Genomic DNA, 20,505 nt, shown 5'->3' on the forward strand with positions numbered 1-20,505 from the left:
TATAACTAATGGTCACAGGGCAAATCCTAAAGCAATACTTTTTGAGAAAGTCCTATCTGGGACTAAAGCAGCCATAATACCACATTCCTACAATTCAATCCATAAACTGACATTCTGCAGGGCATTCTAGAACATTTCTGCCCTCAAATCAGGCATTAATCTGGTCTAAAATTACATAAAATGAAATACTGCTGAAATAAGTATTAACTGACCATGTTTTGCTGCACTTTATACTTACTTTTCACCATGACTTTCATAGAATAATAAAATGGAAAAACATAATCATGCCAATATGTCGATTTCTGAACTTTTATCTACTCAGTAGACAGACTGCTTTTAAGAATATTGATAAGATCTATGCAATTATAATATGGAGATAAAGATGCAAGTTTATTAAACCAAGAAAGAGACTTAAACTTTGTATAAAGTAACAAAGGCGGGATAGAAAATAAATGAATAATCAATCAATCAATCAATCCAACCAAGTTAAATTCAGAATCCTAAACTATACATTATTTACTGGTACTGAGATTGTGCACATTTGGGGATAGGAACATTTTTTTTTTACTTTTATATTCTCTGGACCATTCCAAATGATTTTACTTTAGAGCATCATAAACAACAAAACAACCTCTGCATCAGGGTGGCAGAGGGATGTGTATAATCTCCAAAACTGTTCTGCCAATTTCTAAAGAAAAAGAGATCTGAAGCAAATTTCTAATTTTCTTAAAACTCTGCAGTGGTCAGGGATGATTGAAGCTGTATTCCAAATTACAAGTTGCATTCCAATAATGGTAAAAATGATTGCACTGTGTCTTGCTTAAAGGCATTAATTTGTAAATAAGATGATTAACAGGATTAACAGGATTAACAGGATTAACTCTTAACAGGAGACAATTATTTTATAAAGACTTATGCACATTTGCTCAAGAACAATATGACTTTCCAATAATAAGGAACTCTCACAGATACAGTAATATGCACATACAACTTTCAGAAGGTTTTTTACTGTTTCAAAATAGCAGCATAACTCATAAAGATAGATCACGTATCTTCTGATAAGACAAATCTCTGATTCCCTTGGAATACAACTCTGTACTAGGTGACTCTGAAGGATTTGCCTTATTCATGAACTTTCTTCAAGTTCCTGATAGAGCACCTTGTTAGAGGACTCTTAAGCCTCAATCCATGTAAAGCATGTCGCTGAAAAACAGTATGTTGAATTCAGCAGCCGTTCTGTTATTTAGTGAAGGTACTTTAAGTATGCAAGGACCCAAGTATGATCCCTCCCCTACAAAAGAAAAGAAAACTCTCCCTTGGCGTTAATGGAAGGCTTTTGGAGAGGTACTTTTGAACTATACTGTTGTTATGAACTTTACTATATTGACCTAGGTTCAATTGCCTTATCTCCTCTGGGAAAGATCTCAGATAGCAGAGTAGTGAAAACAAACAATGCTGGCTAAGTGGATGAATAGTTAAGAATATAGCAGCTTTATATGTTAATAAGTTCATTTTGCTTAAGAATATTCTACATAAGTATTAAAAGAGGTCTCTGTGGTACCACTATGAAATACTTTATATTAGTTTTTATACTCCATGCAACAGAGAGCATCTATAACTGAAACATTCTCTCTCTTTCTCTTCTGGAATCAAAGAATCACAGAAGAATTCCTATAACTTAATACGCCATATTAAATTTTGAATGAATTAAATTTCTATTTGTTTGGATGCTCAGAATCTCACCTGAAATCATCATAATCCATCATGGTAGTGCTTTGAGGATCAGTGGCTGCAAATATCTGTTTAATCTCTCTTGACCGAGGTTCTCCTATCACTTTCAGTTTGTTCAGGATTACATTGATATTGGCCATATCAAACTAGAAAAAAAGATGGGGAAGGCAAAAGTATCTGAGTATGTATTTAATATTCTAGTTAATTAATGTAGCCCAAGGTTGACCTTGCCCAAGGTTGATCTTGCTGTACCATTTAATTAATGTACAGCAAGACTGAACTCTAATGAAGCCAATTTATTCTTTTTCCTTATGACATACACCTACTGTACATGTTACCTGTTGAACATTAAAAAAAGCCAAAGACAAAACCAAATTCCAAATTACCACCTATTAAAAATGCCAGGATTTACTTCAGAGAATCTTATGCCAATATACTGTCAGATTGCATATGCACTCTCCGAGGCCTGTAAAGAAGTATTCCTGTAAGCAGCCTTATACAGAAAGCAAGCAGTTTCAATCCGTATCTCACCACTGCTCTTTCCTGAGTCTTGGCATGGGTAATAGTATTAGTGGAGAGCCTGTCTGGTGTAGTGGTTAAGCATCAGGCTAGAAACTGGGAGAGCAGGAGTTCTAGTCCCACCTTAGGCATGAAGCCATTTTGGGTAATTTTGGGCCAGTCACTCCTCTCAGGCTCTAGAAAGGAGGCAATGGCAAACCACTTCCAAAAAGTCTTGCCAATAAACTGAACTAGTCCAGGCAGTCACCAGGAGTCAAAAACTGTCTCAAAGGCAGCCCCCTCTCCACAAAAAATAGTATTAGTGAGGAGGTAATTTGGAAGCATGTTTTTTATGCCTCCTGGCTTCTTCTGTGAGGAATTAAGACAGCAAAACATATCCAGTCAATACTACTGTGAAAGCAAGACAATTTGTCAGGTTGTTGATATAAAGACTTCATTGCTAGAGTGCAGAAAAAAAATCAGAAGTTAAAGAACTGGAAGGAAGAACATACAACTTGCACAGAACCTGGACTGATCCAGTGGTGCCAGATCTGGATGTCAAGTGTAATCTCCCCACATGGTGAAGAAACTATCAAACTGCTTTATGATAGAATTACAGAGGTGGAAGCAGCCACTTAGACCATTATATTCAATGCTATTCAGTGCCAGGATCCAAATAAAATAATCTCTGCTTGAAAACATTTGACAGAGAGTCCACTCCTTCCCTGGATGTTTTACTCTACTACTGAATTACTTCTACTGTTAGATGGTTGTTTTTCTAATATTCAACTGGCACCATCTTTCTATAATTTGAATTTATTATTTTGTGTCCTGCATTCTTGAAAGATGCGCAACAGATCTTGACTTCTTCTGTATGACATCCTTTCAGGTATTTGGAGAGTGCTATCATGTTTCCCTCAGACTTTTCATGGTTAAACATCACCAGTTCCTAGAATCTGTCTTCATAAGGTTCTAATTCCTGATCATCCTCATTCTTCTTTAAATCTGTTTGTTTGTCTGAATCCTTACGGAAATGGGCAAGCTCAGCACTGGATGCAATAGTTGAATATGGCAAGACCAATGCAGCATAAAGTGAAACTATTACTTCCTTGATTTGGAAATTGTATTCTACTGATGTAACTTAAAACCCTTTTTGGAGCCACATCAGATGGCTTTCTATTTCAATCAACTCCTATTCCAGATTTTTTTCCTCAAATATTCTTATCAAGCTAAGTATTCTCCATCCTTTATCTGGACATTGGATTTATATTTCATAAGTGAAGATTTTTCCATTTCTCCCTGTTAAATTTCACTGTGTTGTTTTTAAATCCATTTCTTTAACCTACTAAGTTCATTTTTAATGTTATTTCCATCTTCTGGCATTTTAGCTAGCACAACCAACTTTGTTCATCTAATTCATGAATAAAAGGTGAATGAGCACAAGGACGAGAACTAAAATTTGTAGCACTCCATTTGATACCACATTCCACTGAGGAACCACTGATAGGCACATTCTAAGAATCATTTTCAAGCAACCTACGTTTCCATTTAATGATCATGCTATCCATCCCACACTTAATTATCCTGGTAATCTGAGTGCCACAGAATACTTCATGAAATGCTATATTACATCAATAGTATTTCCACAATGTATTAGGAAAGTTAAACCAATTAAAAAATAGACTAATCTTCGCAAGACTTGTACTTGACTACTCTGCTCTCCCAATGATACGCAGTATTTTTCTATAGAGGGTGAGAAAATCTGAAAACATTCACTGTGCACTAATAGTTGGCAAAAACAAATGGTAATGAATTCAAAGAGTGAGACACCATTTTGTTCTGCAACTAATTTGCACTCAGGACATAGGCTAGCTCACATCAGGGCTATGGAATCAGGCAACAATTATAGCATGATCTTCACTACGTTTGAACTGGATTTAAATTTTAGAACTGCTTATTTTCACTTGTACAGATTTGCACAATGACATTGGAAATTATTTTTTAACTGGAGAAAATGTATCACTATTTATGGTCTATTAAAATATGTCTATTTCAATAGAATACATTAAGTAGCTACAAACATCACATAGAAATGATATATGATGCTGCTTAGTCTCTGAACTGAAGCAGCATATAAACCAAAACAATAAAATAATAATAAAATAAAATAAAATACTACAATGCTGCCAAACTTTTCAGCAAGCTAGTTTTATCTTTTTACTTTAGCTGTTCTTTATCTAATTGCACAAATGCTTTGTACAAATGCTAAAGAAAACAAGCAGTCATAACAAAGATCAAATATTCTTAGGGATTTTGTTTGATTAGCTTTAGCTTCTTTGTATTTTGTATGGGAAAATAAACTGCTAAAGCACAGGCCTTATCAGTAGTTCCTTTTTTTGTTATTGTTATTATTCCCTTTCTTAAAACAAAGCTAGGATTAGGAAATTATGAAAATCAGTCTGTAAACTTCAGTCATCAGGCACAAAATAAACTCCATGGCATTTACCAAACTCATAATGTGGTATGTATTACTCATATAGCATATTATTTTTTATAAAATCAAACAATGATGGCTGTTTTTATCCTCAGCATATAAACAAAGGTTTTCAGTTGCCCTTGTTTAGGCAAGATAATAAAACTACATATGCCTTGAAAGAAAAATAAGGATTAGCAAACATAGCTTGCCTCATTTGCATGCTTCTCCAAGTAGTTGAAAGCATATTCATCAGCATCCACCAAAAGAAACATGTGGCCATGGAAACACACTTTGGCTCCAACATACAGATCCTTAGCCATGTAGTATTCAGATAGCTCACTTTTATAAAGCTCTTGTCCTGGCTTTTTAATGCGACCTCTTTCCAAGAATTTCCCACCAATTATTCCTGTAATGAGAAAACCATAAGCACACTGGATCTTTCAAAAGTAAGTTATAAAGTACACATTAAAATAAAACAAGACTTTACATTTCCCTCATCCATATTGAATTTTCCATACCTGAACCCACGTAAAAGCTATTTCCATTCATTTCCCCCCAACCCCCAGATTTCCTGCTGTATTCATGATGTTAATAGTCAAATGACATTCTTCTTGTATTTCAGGATGATGACCAAACTCAATTTTTAGAAGTTTCTCAACCAGCCATTGAGAATCATACTGTCATCTTAGGAGAAACTAGAGGGATTACAACAAATTGGATTCATAAGGAGTTAGGAAAAATATTAACTCAAATTGAATTTTTATTTTTTTATAATGTTATTGCAATGTAAAAAAATAGAAATCAGCACACACATCCAATAAATATATGAAGTTATAATATCTAAACAAAAATAAAATAAAATAGGAAAAATGTAAAATTAACATACTAAATTTAATAACTATCTTTCAGATTACACATATATCTGTGCTTGTAAGATATTATGAAATCTATTCCAAAGAGAAGTGTATTGTGACCTTTTTTAATTAGCAGAAAAAAAAATAGCCTTTTCAAAAATTGATGTTTCAGATTTCTTGAATTGAGCCTTTGATATCTGGGATAATACTATTTTTCCAGTCTCTCAGTATGATTTCCTTGACTGTTCTCCAGGCCTAACCAATATTTATTTATTTATTTATTTATTTATTTTATTTTTCAAATTTCTATCACCGCCCATCTCCCCCCAAAAAGGGGGACTCTGGGCTGTTTACAGTAAAATTAACCATTTAAAACCATCAACATATAAATTACAAGACAAACAACTAACATAATAAAAATAAATAAATATAAAATCCAAGTGGAAAAGATGATATTCAGTAGGGAGGCCTGTATGACACCAGACAGCCCCAGGAAGAGCTATTGCCCTTCCCATCCCAGGCGCGGCAGCAGAACCAGGTCTTCAAATCCTTCCAGGAGGCAGCGGGCGAAGGGGCCTGCCTCACCTCCAGGGCAGAATGTTCCAAAGGGCGGGCGCCCCTGCAGAGAAGGCTCACCTCCTGGACCCCGCCAAGTGGAATTCCCTCACCAACGGGGTCCATAGCATGCCCTCTCTGCATGACCGGGTGGGATGGGTCGATGTTATGGGGATGAGATGGTCCCTCAGGTAGCCTGGCCCCATGCCATGTAGGGCTTTAAAGGTCATAACCAACACCTTGAATTGGACCTGGAAGCAAACTGGCAATATTCGCCCCAAAAAGTCAGATTCCATGGTTTTGAAATATAATTTAACATTGATATATTTAACTTTAAAACATTTATCTATCTACTTATACATGATAAAATATTATTCCCAAAAGAAACCAAAAATAGACATGACCAAATCGTAAGAGCTAATGTACCATCAAATTTCTTACATCACCAAGAAAAATCCACAATCCATCCTTTCTGATATGTCCTTTGAGGCGGCCAATAAACTCAGAATAAAAACTTTCAATGAATTAATTTCAACTTCAGGTCCAAAGAAACAAATGTAACTTTTTTAAAGGTTTGCATCCATCCATCCATCCATCCAGCAACCATTCGAAGTTACGAGGGTGCTGAATGAATGGTTATGACTGGTCCTCAGAGTTCTGGCTGTCCCAGCACCCCTGTGGTCATATGATTGAGATCTGGGTGCTTGGCAATCAGTTTGCACTTATGACCGGTTGCAGTGCCCTGTGATCACATGATCGCCATTTGTAACCTTCCTTGCCGGTTTCCCCAGAAAGTCAATAGGGAAGCCAGCAGGGAAGGCCACAAGTCACTCTGGTAAGTCTCACCCATCTGCTCACCCTCCCCCAACCCCTCTGCGCTCATGCCACACTAGCCACTCACTCACCCCTTGCACCCTCGCATAGCCCCTTGCACCCTCCTTTACCCTACCACACCTTTCACATCCCCTTGCCCACTCCCTGACCCACACCTTTCATACACACCCTTGCACCCTCGTGCACCCTCCCCCACCTGCACGTACCTCTCATGTACCCCCTCGTGCATCCCTCCCAACCCTCACAGCACCTCCCCCATGCTCCCTTCCCCACCCAATAGCAGCTACTTACCTGCCTGCTGGTCTGGGACTTGCACCTTCCTGCCGCTTCCCCACTGAATTTGGTTGTGGGAAGCCAGCAGGAAGTTGCCTTGCCTAACAGACATGGGATTCAGTTAACAATAGCAATGAGGACTGCAGGGATTGCTCTCACTAAGTGATGCAGTTGTACTTTACAACTGCATCGCTTAATGATGGAAATTTGGGTCCCAATTGCTATTGTTGTCGAGCTCTATCTGTATCCTCTTCTTTATCAGAATTGCTTAGAACAGAATTACTTTCTCACCTGTATTTCGTTGGGGAGGTTCAAACACTGATATGGTGTCATCACTTAGAAAATAAGAAATAAGGAACTTCCGATCTTTAGCAATGGGATCATGAGTAATAAGTTGCGCGAGGAACCGCAATATGTTACTTTCAAGGCCTTGTCTGAAAAAGCAGAGGAAAAGATATACAAGATTGTGTGTCTCACTTTCCTTTATATAGAGAAACAGATAATTCCATTTTGTAAAATGAATTTTGTAAAATGAATAAAACATGCCATAGTCAAGCTATATATTAATTTGATTCCTGCATGAAAGACATGACACCACTGTTCATGCCCAGTTTTCCCTTCAATTAGTTTCTACTGCCAATCCAATTTATTACTGATGGAGATTCAGTCTACAAAAACAAATTACTATAATTGTTTAATAAAATAAACTATTTAATTGCTGTTTACTTTTTGGGATATCATACAAAAACAACATCGTGTAGTATAGTAATTCTGTTCTATACTGCATAATAGACATGTGTTTTTAATAGTTCTGAAGTGAATTGATAATCTATAGCTGTATGTGGTATTCCATAGCTGGGCTTTCTCCATTAATTCATGAAATTTACGCATGATCCACATATCCTAATTCCAAAAATTGCTTTATAAATCCCAGACTACTTTGCAAAATACAGCATGACAATCAACAGAGTATGTAAGTGATTATACGGTGGAGGCCAGAAAACACAAATGGAAAATAAGAATAGCTTTCCTTTTCTTTTCTCTGCTGAGTATTACATAACCACTATGGTGCTTCTTAGGATTTTCTTTTACATATTTGAGATTAATGAAAATATATTAGATCAATATCAGGAGATCAAAAGCTCTGCTAATAGAACGTATTGTCTACCTGACACACAGGAAGTGTCAATGCTACAAATGCCTACATCTATTGACATTATGAAACACAGTGACCATCTCTTCCTGTCTTTCATTCATTCTTTCTGAAATGGGGAGGAAAGCTTCTGAATATTAGCTTTTATTCAGATACCTGTCTTTTTCCATGAATTTCTTGAAGTCCTTTTGAGGAGGTTTAGGAAGTAAGCTAATGCAAGAGCAAAGAGAGTCTTCTTCAGACCCAAAACCACTGTATGGAGGAATTTTTCTTTCTATCTTCAGAGGAGGTGGTGTCTTGTATGGAACTGGAGTAAAGTCCTCTGTGAAACACAATCAGCAAATCAGCATGTTTCAGTTTAGTTCCTGAATATCAATTCTTGCATATACGTAAATTTATTATGCTATAAATCTATTAAAATAAAATTATCCTCAATTTTTTGAAAATGTCATAGAAGAGTATGTATTTTAGGAAAGTAAGACATTTCTCTATACAGAAGTTTTTGTAAAGATTTCTCCCTGGGCACTTATCACCACTGATATTTCCCTTTGCTTCCTGTACTTTTTTTTTTAATAGATGGAAAAAGACTTGTATAATAATAAATATTATTCTAGAAAATGGACTTTGATTCACATCATAACAATTTTTAGATTACTTTAGTCTTTTTAAATATCAATACAGATTAATAAATTTTATCTGTAGTAATTTCATAAATATGACATACTTCACAACATTTTTCACTCCAGCCAGCTACGTATATCTTATATTACTCCAGCCAGGTACATATATCTTATATATAACTACCCTACCCTCTCTAACATTAAATTACATGGGTAAACCAATGTATTCTCACTGAGCTCAACTAAATCACAGCTGTATATGTGTGAAGAGTCGCTGGGAGTCAGGTGGCATATACATGTAATAACAACAACAACAACACACAAACACCTGGAGAGAAAGTGTGTGCATCAGTATATATACACATTCCTACAAGCAAGACACACACAGATGCAGAGTAAAACCTCAATTTTCCAGGCCTTCATTTAGTGGACTTTGAAAAAAATGGACACATTTTTACCCCCTTTCACCCCCTAAAGCAGACACTTACATCATTTACATCACTTACATAATTGATCTTCTAACATAATTTGTATAAATTTACAATATGTATGTATTTACATAATGACATTATATAGTTATGTACATAAACTGATGCAAAAGATATAAAATTATATAATAAAGCAAATTATGTACATAATATCAATTCAGCTATAATGGACGTTTAGATTTAATGAGCATCCCTTTCCCCAATGAACCATTAAATTGATGGTTTACTATAAACAGTATATAGTCCTCAAGGCTGTCAATACATAATGTGTAACTCTAGTTGATGGAATGTGATCAACAGTATTTTGGATTGCAAGGAAGTATGTTGGCTTGTAAGTTACAGATCTGTTTGACTTGAACAGTTTGCTTCAAAATAGCACGGAAGATTGCTGAATATGATTGTTTTTAATCGTATGGCATAGTAGTTCGGTGTTCATGCTGCTTTTTCTTGCTGGGAAATCCTTGTGAGGTCCAGCAGCCAGATGTGTAAACTATTTAGCTGTAACAAGTCACGTTGCCCGGGGTGCACCATGAAGAGGCTAGTCTACACTGCACCGAGTTGGGCTGAGAGGAAGTGACTGGCCCAAGTTCACCCAGCCGGCTTTCATGTCTAAGGGGGGACTAGAACTCAGAGACTCCTGGTTTCTAGCCCAGAACCTTAACCACTAGACCAAACTGGCTCTCGCTGAATATGTTTGTAGTAAAGCATTCACAAGGATAAAGGGAATGCTTATCTAATGGTTCAACTCTAAGCAAAGCATTAAGGCCACACAATGTTCTTTTGCCTATTTAAAATATTAATACATAAATACATAAAAAGTACTTGTGGTGTCATTAGACATTTGCTGGTTGGGAACATGACTATACAAGTACTTTTCCAGGCAGATTGTGTTGTTAGCTGAGAACCCAGAACACTTTCAGCAAATGTTAAGACTCTGATGTAATGAGAAGTATGGTTCTAAAAAGTAATGTATCACAGAGTGGTTTGGTTATGTAAAGAGAATGAATGAAGACTAAATCACAAAACAAATATATTAAGGGTTGAGAGGATGGGAAGGGCCAAGGAAGTTGTGATTAGAGCTGGTGTAGACTGGGAGAGGTTAGAAACCTGACAAACAAAAGGCAATACATGAATCAGTATATGAACATTGTGAAAGCAAGGATGGTTTGCCAGGACTGAAAGGTGTGGAGTTATACTGAACAGGGTTGATGTAAACTAAATTTAGTTAAGAGCTCCTTTTTCTTTTTTCTTATCTCCTGGCTTCAATTTCTTTTGCTTATTGCTTCTTACTTTCTCTGCCTTATGCTGCTTATGCCAAAAGGGAGTAACATAATAGCACATTCCAAACAGTAATTGGGATATGTTCCCTGAGAACAAAAACTTTTCTAATGTGCTGTTATCTTCTTGCTGAATCTGAATTTCAGAACTTGCATAGCAAATTGAATGCTGATTAAGATCTTCCTTGCATTCCAACAGTGCCACCTAGTGCACTTCTAGAAGATGGGCTAACAAAATGGTCCTTCCAAAAGAACAAAGACTGTAAAAATGGAAGGCCAGCTCTTCTACCTCCCTCTCACCCAGCAACTGCAGTTCACATCAAGTTCAGTTTGAAATTGAAAGCAATACATTATGTTAATGTCTCAAGTGTATTTATTTTATTCATTTACTTGGGCATTTTTGCTGCTTCAATCCCCAGATTCTAATAAATAAGAGGCAACTGTTTCTGTTGCTTCTCTCATTCTCTCAGAAGCATTTCTGCCAGGCATGTGAAAAAAAAATCTTGCTTACAAGCAACCACACATTGTTTTCAGCTGGACAGTGCCCAATAGAAATAATAAAATTATAGAGATGATCAGGCTCTATCCAATAGCATACTCTAGCTACAGATAATCATTTTCAATGCAACAGGTTTGTTATTTACATTCACACTTAACTCTCCAACTGAAATCAGTTCAACTTAAAAGACTGGAACTTAGGTTTTGCAATGGCTGTGGTTGCTCTAATAGAGCTCCCATGACCAAGTTTTACTGCAGTCTGATATTCAGGCACCAGTTTGTCCAGCACTGAATAAACAGTTAAAGGAGGCTGATCAATTCTTACCCCGTCTGAAGATTAAAATAATCAGGAGTCAGAATTCAAGCCCATGTTTGGAGCAGAACACCCATTACCTAAAATCTTTTTCTCCCTGGAAGCTGCATTTATTTAATTAATTAAATCACTCATGGGGAGTGGCTGGTGATAGTACTGGGATGGGCAAGGCAGGGCTTTATCTTTGGCCATATTTGCAAGTTTCAGAATTAAACAGCTTGACACAAGTATTGTAAATTTTCAGTCATAAAAAAGGTCGAAAATTGTGCCACAGAAAATCATTTCAATGGACTGATCCTGGGGAGGTCTGGGGCCACACGGAGCCTATGGGCTGCCCATTGACCTAAAGAATCATAGATGATATTTACTTATTTTTGTCCCAAGAACTTCCTAATAGTAAGAGTTACATGGGAAGCCTTAACTACTGTTGTACTAATCAGAGATTATTTTTAAATTTGACTTAAATCAACAGTCCTTTAATTAAATCTACTATACCTTAACCATTATCATTAGTTTAAATAACTGCTCCTTGCTTTTCCAGATGTCTTATACATTGATAAATTTAAAATGTACTGTTATTCCAATCTTTTTCATACATTTGGTCTTTCAGTGCCTTCAGGATTCCTACTGCTCTCCTATGCATATGTTATATATATATATATATATACACACATTGTGATACCCAGAATGAATACAACAGTGGTACAAGTGGGTATAGCATCACATCTTTAATTAGAACTCATCATGGCTGTCAAGATCTTATAAGCGCTACAATTAAAAAGAATTCAGCCATGCAACCTACTGGAAGAAAAATGGTATTTTACTACCAATGGACTGATGGTGAAGTAAACACTAGCCAGAAAAATATCCCTGATGGGGTAGACTGGGATTACTCTTACTTTTCAAAACATACGTAAAGAGCACGGTCATACAGTCACCTAAGAAATGCCAGGAAAGAAGACACCACTTTTCAAACACAGCCCAGTGACACTGTAAGCAGCCTATGCTTTCTTAATATTCATATACATATACATTTTATATCTGCCCCCAGGGTTGTTGGTAAGGTCAATTTATCTTAACTAAAAGGAAAAGTCCCTTAATTTAAAGAAGATTAAACAGGAAAACAAAAACAAAGCTTCTATTAGCATACTTTCAAAAAAACTAACATAGCCATTACATTTTAAGGGTAAGATGTGAGAGAAAATCTAATCTTTCTGACTCTTACTGATCAATAAGTTAATATGTCTTGGTTATGGTCTGTTAAACATTTTATAGATAACTGGCTCCAAACACTCTTTCCAAAATTTTTAGTCTTTTATAGACAAATTACAATCACTGCTAAAATCCAGAGAGATAGTTTGGCCCAGTTTATTTTTCAAAGCAAAAGAGATGTTGTTTCTTAGTAAATCCATATTAGGTTGTTAGACTTTCAGAGGAAGAAATCTATTACAGAGTTTTTAAAATTAAGCAGAGTTCATAAATAATTTAAATGCTGCTATAATTATTTTGACTTTAAAGCTATCTGCAGCTTGGAACTAAGAATTGTAGTACATAAACATTATATGTATGTATGTATGTATGTATGTCAAAATAAAACATATATAGTGGTTAGAGTGCTGCCCTTAGACGTGGGAGACTGGGGTTTGAATCCCAGCTGGTGCCTACCTTACCAGTAGGGGTCCTTGGGCAAAGAACCCCCCAACGCTTCAACTGCCTACCTCGAATATGAGAGTGACACAAACTAAGAGAGTTGTGCCAGCTTGGACGTTGCCCGGATTAACAAGGTCCATGCCAGATGTTGGGGAACCAGGACAATCTGACGATAATTGGGCTACTGGAACAAACCATACATGGACGAGACAAGAGAACCTGGAATTGATGGAATGCCATTACAACAGTAGACCTAATGAGAGGGGATATATGAAACATATGAGGGAACTATGGATGGACAGAAGACCTGCATCCACACTAACTGAGAAACAGCTAGTTACCCAACACTTCAACATAGTGAAGAGGAAGCTGCTCTCACAACTTGAGATACTATAGATCAACTACATATTACATCCCAGACTCAAGAAGACCTGGGAGAACAGCTGGACGTGCAGCCAACACCTGAAGCTGGAACTTCACTGCCACCCCTTCCATTACAGAGCACAGCAGCTGATATGACATGAGCGTTTGGTGAAACAGGTGCTCAGCAAACTGAGAAAGGCTGAGCTTTATGCTAAACTCTCTAAATGTGAATTTCATAAGACTCAGCTTGATTATTTGGGGTACAGAATTTCCGACAGGGGTATTGAAATGGACCCTGCAAAGATCCAAGCCATTTTAGAGTGGGAGCGCCCGCGTACTCGCAGGCAGCTCCAAAGTTTCCTTGGATTTTCCAGCTATTATCGCCAATTCATCCAGGGGTTCGCAGAGATTGCACTGCCTCTCACTGACTTATTGCGAACGAAGGGTCTGGGAGACACACGCAGGGTAAAGAACCCGGGAGCATTGCTCAAGTGGACACCTGAATGCCAGGTGGCTTTTGACAAGCTAAAAAGCCTATTCACGACTGAGCCTATCCTGCAACACCCTGATCCCACTAAACCTTTTGTGGTTCAAGTGGATGCCTCTGATTTCTCCATTGGAGCGCTTTTGTTGCAGGCAGATGCTGCTGGCTGCCTCAGACCCTGTGCGTATCTCTCCCGAAAATTTTCTGAGACCGAACGATGATGGCATGTTTGGGAAAAGGAGGCTTTTGCTGTCAAAGCAGCTTTGGAGGCATGGCGCCACCTTTTAGAGGGGGCCAAGTGTCCGTTTGAGGTTTGGACAGACCATAAAAACTTATTAGCGCTCAGCACGCCCTGTAAACTCAGCCCTAAACAAATTCGTTGGGCTCAATTCTTCAGCCGTTTTGATTTTAAGCTGAAGTTCATTCCGGGTAAGAAGAACTTCCTGGCTGATGCGCTTTCCTGCCTGCCCCAAGATTCAACCTCAGTGCCTGACGTGGTAGGCACTTTGTGGACAGACCCCCAGCTGGGTATGCAGGCTGTCACTCGCAGCCAGACACACGTGCAGCCACCCTCAGATTCAGTTTCACCAGCTGGGGGGAGGCTGTCAATCCCTTCTAAATTGCAACAACAGTTTCTCTCTGAACTGAAATCTGACACTTGCTTGCAAGCAAATAGAGACAATGTTACATTTGACCAAGGCTTCGCATGGAAGCAAAGCCGTCTCTATGTTCCTGACAGTTTGCGAAGGGAGGTCCTACTCAGGTCTCATGATGACAAACTGGCTGGTCATTTTGGCTTTGTAAAAACCTTACACCTGGTCCGGCGCCAGTTTTGGTGGCCCACATTGAGGCGTGATGTAAAAAGTTATGTTGCTTCTTGTCCTGTCTGTGCCATGTCAAAACAGAAGGGGGGTAAACTGCAAGGGCTGCTGCAGCCGGTGGCCAGCCCCTCCCGTCCTTGGGAGGACACCTCTATGGATTTTATTGTCAACTTGCCTCCAAGCCAGAGAAAGACTGTGATTTGGGTTGTAAAAGACTACTTTTCTAAACAAGCCCATTTCATTCCATGTGCCTCTATCCCGTCGGCTCAGCAGTTAGCCCGCCTCTTCCTAGTCCACGTGTACAGAATTCACGGATGCCCCGCCCGTTTGGTCACAGACCACGGGACACAATTTACTTCCCAGTTTTGGCGGGCATTTTTAAAACTGCTGGGCACCAAACAGGCGCTGTCCACTGCGTCGCATCCTGAGACTGACGGATCTACGGAGGCTCTTAATGCCACTTTGAAACAATATTTGAGAGCCTTTGTAAACTATCAGCAGGACAATTGGGTTGATCTCCTGCCTTTTGCTGAAGTGGCTTACAACAACGCTGTACATCAAAGCACAGGTCACACCCCCTTCCATACTGTTTTTGGCCGGGACTTCGTGCCCATTCCTGACCTGCCTCAACCCACTTCACCACCTTCTTCCCCTTCCGACTGGGCTGCACACCTGGCCGATGCCTGGCCAGTAATTCAACAAGCACTGGCTGATGCCCAATCAACCTACAAACTGCATGCTGATAAGAAGCGAGCCTTTCAGCCCGCCTTCAAAGTTGGCGATAAGGTCTACCTCTCCACCAAGTTCATTAAATCCCCTCAACCCTCTAAGAAACTGGCTCCTAAGTTTGTTGGACCCTTTCCCATAGTGGGAATTATCAACCCTGTCACTTTCAAATTGGACTTGCCACACAACCTTAAACGCTTACATCCTGTTTTTCACTGCAGCTTGCTCAAGCCGGTTCACCACTCCGATCGCTGGCATCTCCAACCTACACCCCCTCCACCCATTATGATTGACGGACAACAGCACTTTGAAGTGAAGGAGATCCTTGATTCCCACAGGCTTCGTAATACCCTGCAGTACCTTGTTCGCTGGAAGCATTTCCCCCACCCTGAGTGGGTGGCTGCCCACGATCTTCACTCTCCTCTTCTAGTTAGGCGTTTTCACGCTGCTTACCCTCTGAAACCTGCTCCTTAGTATTTGGGGGGGGGCGGTATGTCATGTTCACTGTTCCAATGTTCCTGGTACATTGTTACGTTTCGCATGTCATTTGCCTGATACGTGTTTGATCTCAGGAGGGAGGAGTATTCCTTCTCGGGGAGTTGTTATCTCTTGGCTGCTGGGTTGGAATGTGTTTGGGTTATCTCCTGTGTTCAAGGTTGCTTTCCCAGGATATGTGGAAAACAGTGAACAGCCCCTGGGAGGGGGGTGGTTGCTATGGCTGGGCGGGGGGAGGGATTACGTTTGGAGCCGAGGGTTTTTAGTTTGTATTTGGCGCGCTTTTCGTTGTTCTCAGCTTTCTCTGTATTTGCATACTATTCTTCCAATAAATCAGATATCATTAAGTATCTGCTTGTGAGTCTGAGTATATCAGGATAGGTAATCATTACACCTCCAGGTTGGAGACATGGTCTTACCAACGAATGCCAAGGATGCAGAGAACACACATGTGAAATTCCTCCAATTGTTTGATGTGTGGTTGGTACAGAGTTCAGGACTCACATCCATATAGGAGAGAAGGGATGTAGACTTTCAGCTTTGTGGAGATACGGACATTGAGTTGATTTAGCACTCTAATACATAGCTGCCCCAGAGCCTGGCTGGCCTGGCTGCCCCTAGAGTCAATTTGTTTGTTCAAGGACCCATCGCTTGAGATGATGCTTCACAGGTATTTGAAGCTGTTTACATTTGTCAGCTGGGTGTTGTCAACAGTGATTTTTGGTTCTATGGGGTTAGTATTTGGCACGGGCTGGTAAAGTAATTCAGTCTTGTTTCAGCTGATAGGCTGAAGAGCATAAACATTACATTTTGTTTATATATCACAAAGAAAATTGTCACAGTATGATAAACAATATATTAAGCTAGTTCTAAAATACTGGATATATGAGAAAGACACACAGAGAGAAAAAATAGATATTAAATATATCAGATATTTTAAAACCATGAATAAAGAGATCAAATCAAATTATACTACATAAAGAAATTATGAATTATCTGTATAGAATTGAATATATTTACTTGAAAGTAAGTGACTTTGGTGAGAAATGCTTTTTAAAAACTATACTTAAAATTGTGGTAAGAGCCAGTTTGGTGTAGTGGTTAAAGCATCAGGCTAGAAACTAGGAGACCATAAGTTCTAGTCCTGCCATAGCCACAAAGCTAGCTGGGTTACCATGGGCCAGACACTCCCTCTCAGCCCTAGAAAGCAGACAATGGCAAACCACTTCTAAAAAACCTTGCCATGAAAACTGCAGGGACTAGTCCAGCCAGTCGGTAGGAGTCAAAAACTAATTTGAAGGCACACATACAGACAAAAAATGAGATCAGCAACATTTCACAAAGAAAATTGGATATGAAGTCAGCAAAGTAATAAATTTAGTATAACTGTAGTTTCCTTCACATTTTCAAATGTAGTTAAATTATCACAGGCAAATGAAAAGAGAAATATCAATAGTCACAATGCAATCTAAAATAATAAAGATTTGACAATGGTCCAATCAATACATATACCTTTTCTATAGAGTAATATTTTATAAAGAATTTGACAGAGAAAACAGCTTTAAAGAATTAGTTAATATATGTATCTCTGTGCTGGGCACATCTCTTTGGTTTATGAAGAAATGTACATTTTGAGGCTCAAGACATTTTTGTTAAATAGATTTTTATGTATAGTATTTTACCAGAAACAAACTATCTATATCCATTAAATATAAGAAATTTAAAAGCCAGTTTGGTCTAGTGGTTAAGGTGCTGGGCTAGAAACGGGAGACTGAGTACTAGTCCTGCCTTAGGCATGAAGGCCGGCTGGGTGACCTCTCTTTCAGCCCAACTCACCTCACAGGGTTGTTGTTGTGGGGAAAATAGGAGGAGGAAGGAGTATTAGGTATGTTCGCCGCCTTGAGTTATTTATAAAAATAATAAAGGCGGGATAAAAAATAAAATAATAAATAAGTTATTCTAATTTAAAGTGCAAAATTAGTGTCACTTGTAATTTCTTCTCCAAATGGAATTTATGCAAAATCAAATTAAACATTCAGAGAAAAAAAATGTTATAAAAGCTGCTCAGTTCCACAGTAACTAGAGGTCTGCCCTATTATACTGAGACTCACTGCTAGTCTCCAGTGTGCCTTGGAAACAGCCTGAGTTATCCATCTAACTTAGGCAGTCATTGTGTACTCTGCCTACAACTTTCCTGATCACTCACAATACCTAATATGGAGAGAAAAGATGATAACCAGATTTTTAGAGACAAACCAACAGAGAAGCAACTAAAAGGTCTACTGATCAGCAGAGCAAGAAGTTGACCAATTCTTGTAAGATCATGAGCCTGTTATGTCATCCTCTTACTCACCTAAGTGACATGTTTTAAAATTCAGTTAATTGGTGGAAAATAATGTATGCAGCTTTGAAGTTTCTAGTTGGTCCAATTCCTCTTTTGTTATAGACAATCAGCACATGGAATTACCAAGATTCTAGTGAAGACAAGGGAATCCAATCCCCATTCCCCTCCCCACACACCCATATTTTATTGGCTTGTCCTCCAATTTAGCATTTTTTGTTGTAAAAATAAGATTGGCATGGTGTGCTCCATTTACTGCAGTGGAGGACATCTCTTTCTACACACATTCTTTGCACAAACTCTTTGTAAGCCACTCTTTCCCATATGGCAGAGGTGTACAAGCCAAAGACTACACCTTAACTTTTGGTGGTGCGCTGGGTGTCCTGGTCCAAATAATTTCATTTTGTTTATTTTTAATTTACTATTAAATATTACTCTCCATTCACATTTTTAATATTTTTACTTCTATCACATTGCAAATTACAATTTAATAGTGACTTTTGGCAATTTCTGAGGGCTATGTCCAGAGATGGGAGCACATGAGGTCCAAGGGATTCAGATATGGCAGAATCTTTGCTATAAGAGGGTATTAATAAAAACATTTGTCTCCAACTGGTTAGGTTTCTATATAGATGTTTATGCTAAAACCTGTACTACAAAGATGAAGTTCCTCAATGGATTAAAAAGCCAATCTTGTTAAGTCCACAATTTAAAATCAAAATATTGGTATTGTTACTTACTGATGCCATACTTTGTCTTATAATATTCTCTGGTAAACTCATCACAATCACAGAGAATTATTTTCCTTCCCCAAACATTGATTCTTGATCCTATTCTCAGGTCACAGTCTTTATAAAATTCCTGATACACTGCTCCTGTCTAGTAATTGAGGGAAGTGGGGAGAGGGAAGAAAGAGAGAATATATATGCTAAAGAAAGAGAGAAATATATATAATAATTTTATTTTGAAAAACTTCTTGAGAAGCTTCAGTTTGAGAAACTTTTTTCTGTGTTACATTATATTTTCATATTACATTACACTTCTTTCCCCAATTCACATTTTCATCCAACCTGCTTACTCAAATAACAGTCATATAAAGATCAGATTTAAATATAGTGAACTTTATAACTTATGAATGTCTAAAACAGCTTACCTTACGATTATCCAGAATATAACGACCTTTATTCCCTACTAGCCCTCCAAACACATTCAAGACTGTCCGATCTGCAATTGTACCAGGCTGATATAGTCCAACTGGAGCATACTGGGATTTAGAGAAAAAGACACAGGCTATTAATGCCTATAATTACCAGAGCAACTAAAGAGAGCAGCCAGGATTATCTAGTATCTCAAATTTTACAAAGTAATGAAGTCTGTCAGTTATAAAAACCATTTAATCATTATTATCTGCTGACTGGCATTTTCCAGGGATTTAACAACGAGCATTCTACACGTAAGGTCTATGTTCTACCATATACAATCTTGTATTTCATACTGAAACTGACTATAACAATATGCCTGCTCTTCTGAAATCACCAAGAAACACAATGTTTATCAGTGATATTATCAAAAACCAAGCATGGCTATTGTTAAGCAGAAACATTTACCAGATGGTCATACGTTTTTTTCAAATTGTTAATCCAGCCACTAAGGGCATTTCTACATTCAAGACTGTACTGATATGAGATTGGTATATGAACCCATACTGCTTATAGCAGACTGTGTGTGTTACTGCTCCAAAGAAAATGCAATAATGGCACACTTGTTCCACTTCCTCTATAGCTGAAAGGCAGGTGGCTTTCCATTGGTGGGAATTCACATTTTGTCCTACCTCCCAACTCCTAGAGTTTTCCTTCCCCTCCTGAAGTAAAGGTGCATGGCAACTGGGTGACAAACCCCACTGCCTTTTAGCCATGTTGAGATTCACTTTTGCCTTTATCCTCATGGTCAAGAAGATGCAGCAAGGAAAGAAAGGTGGGGGGGGGGGATTAGCCGGCTGCTGTTTCTAGTGTTCCTCCATTAGTCAGCTGGAGGGAGAACTGGCTGGTTCTAGGA

The 20,505-nt window shown here is 38.3% G+C and overlaps 1 protein-coding gene across 1 annotated transcript in view; it reads right to left on the reverse strand.

Annotated features, from left to right (window-relative positions):
- EFHC2 (EF-hand domain containing 2) overlaps positions 1-20,505 on the reverse strand; it is a 64,780-nt gene that overhangs the window by 13,905 nt on the left and 30,370 nt on the right. Inside the window, exons 6-11 of the mRNA XM_063305263.1 lie at positions 19,604-19,714; positions 19,191-19,329; positions 8,531-8,696; positions 7,513-7,655; positions 4,915-5,111; positions 1,744-1,877 (exon numbers count right to left, since the gene is read on the reverse strand). Coding sequence (XP_063161333.1) covers positions 1,744-1,877; positions 4,915-5,111; positions 7,513-7,655; positions 8,531-8,696; positions 19,191-19,329; positions 19,604-19,714 — 890 coding nt within the window. The remainder of the gene's footprint in view (positions 1-1,743; positions 1,878-4,914; positions 5,112-7,512; positions 7,656-8,530; positions 8,697-19,190; positions 19,330-19,603; positions 19,715-20,505) is intronic.

This window comes from Candoia aspera, chromosome 5 (genome assembly GCF_035149785.1).
Source record: "Candoia aspera isolate rCanAsp1 chromosome 5, rCanAsp1.hap2, whole genome shotgun sequence".
Taxonomy (NCBI): Eukaryota; Metazoa; Chordata; class Lepidosauria; order Squamata; family Boidae; genus Candoia; species Candoia aspera.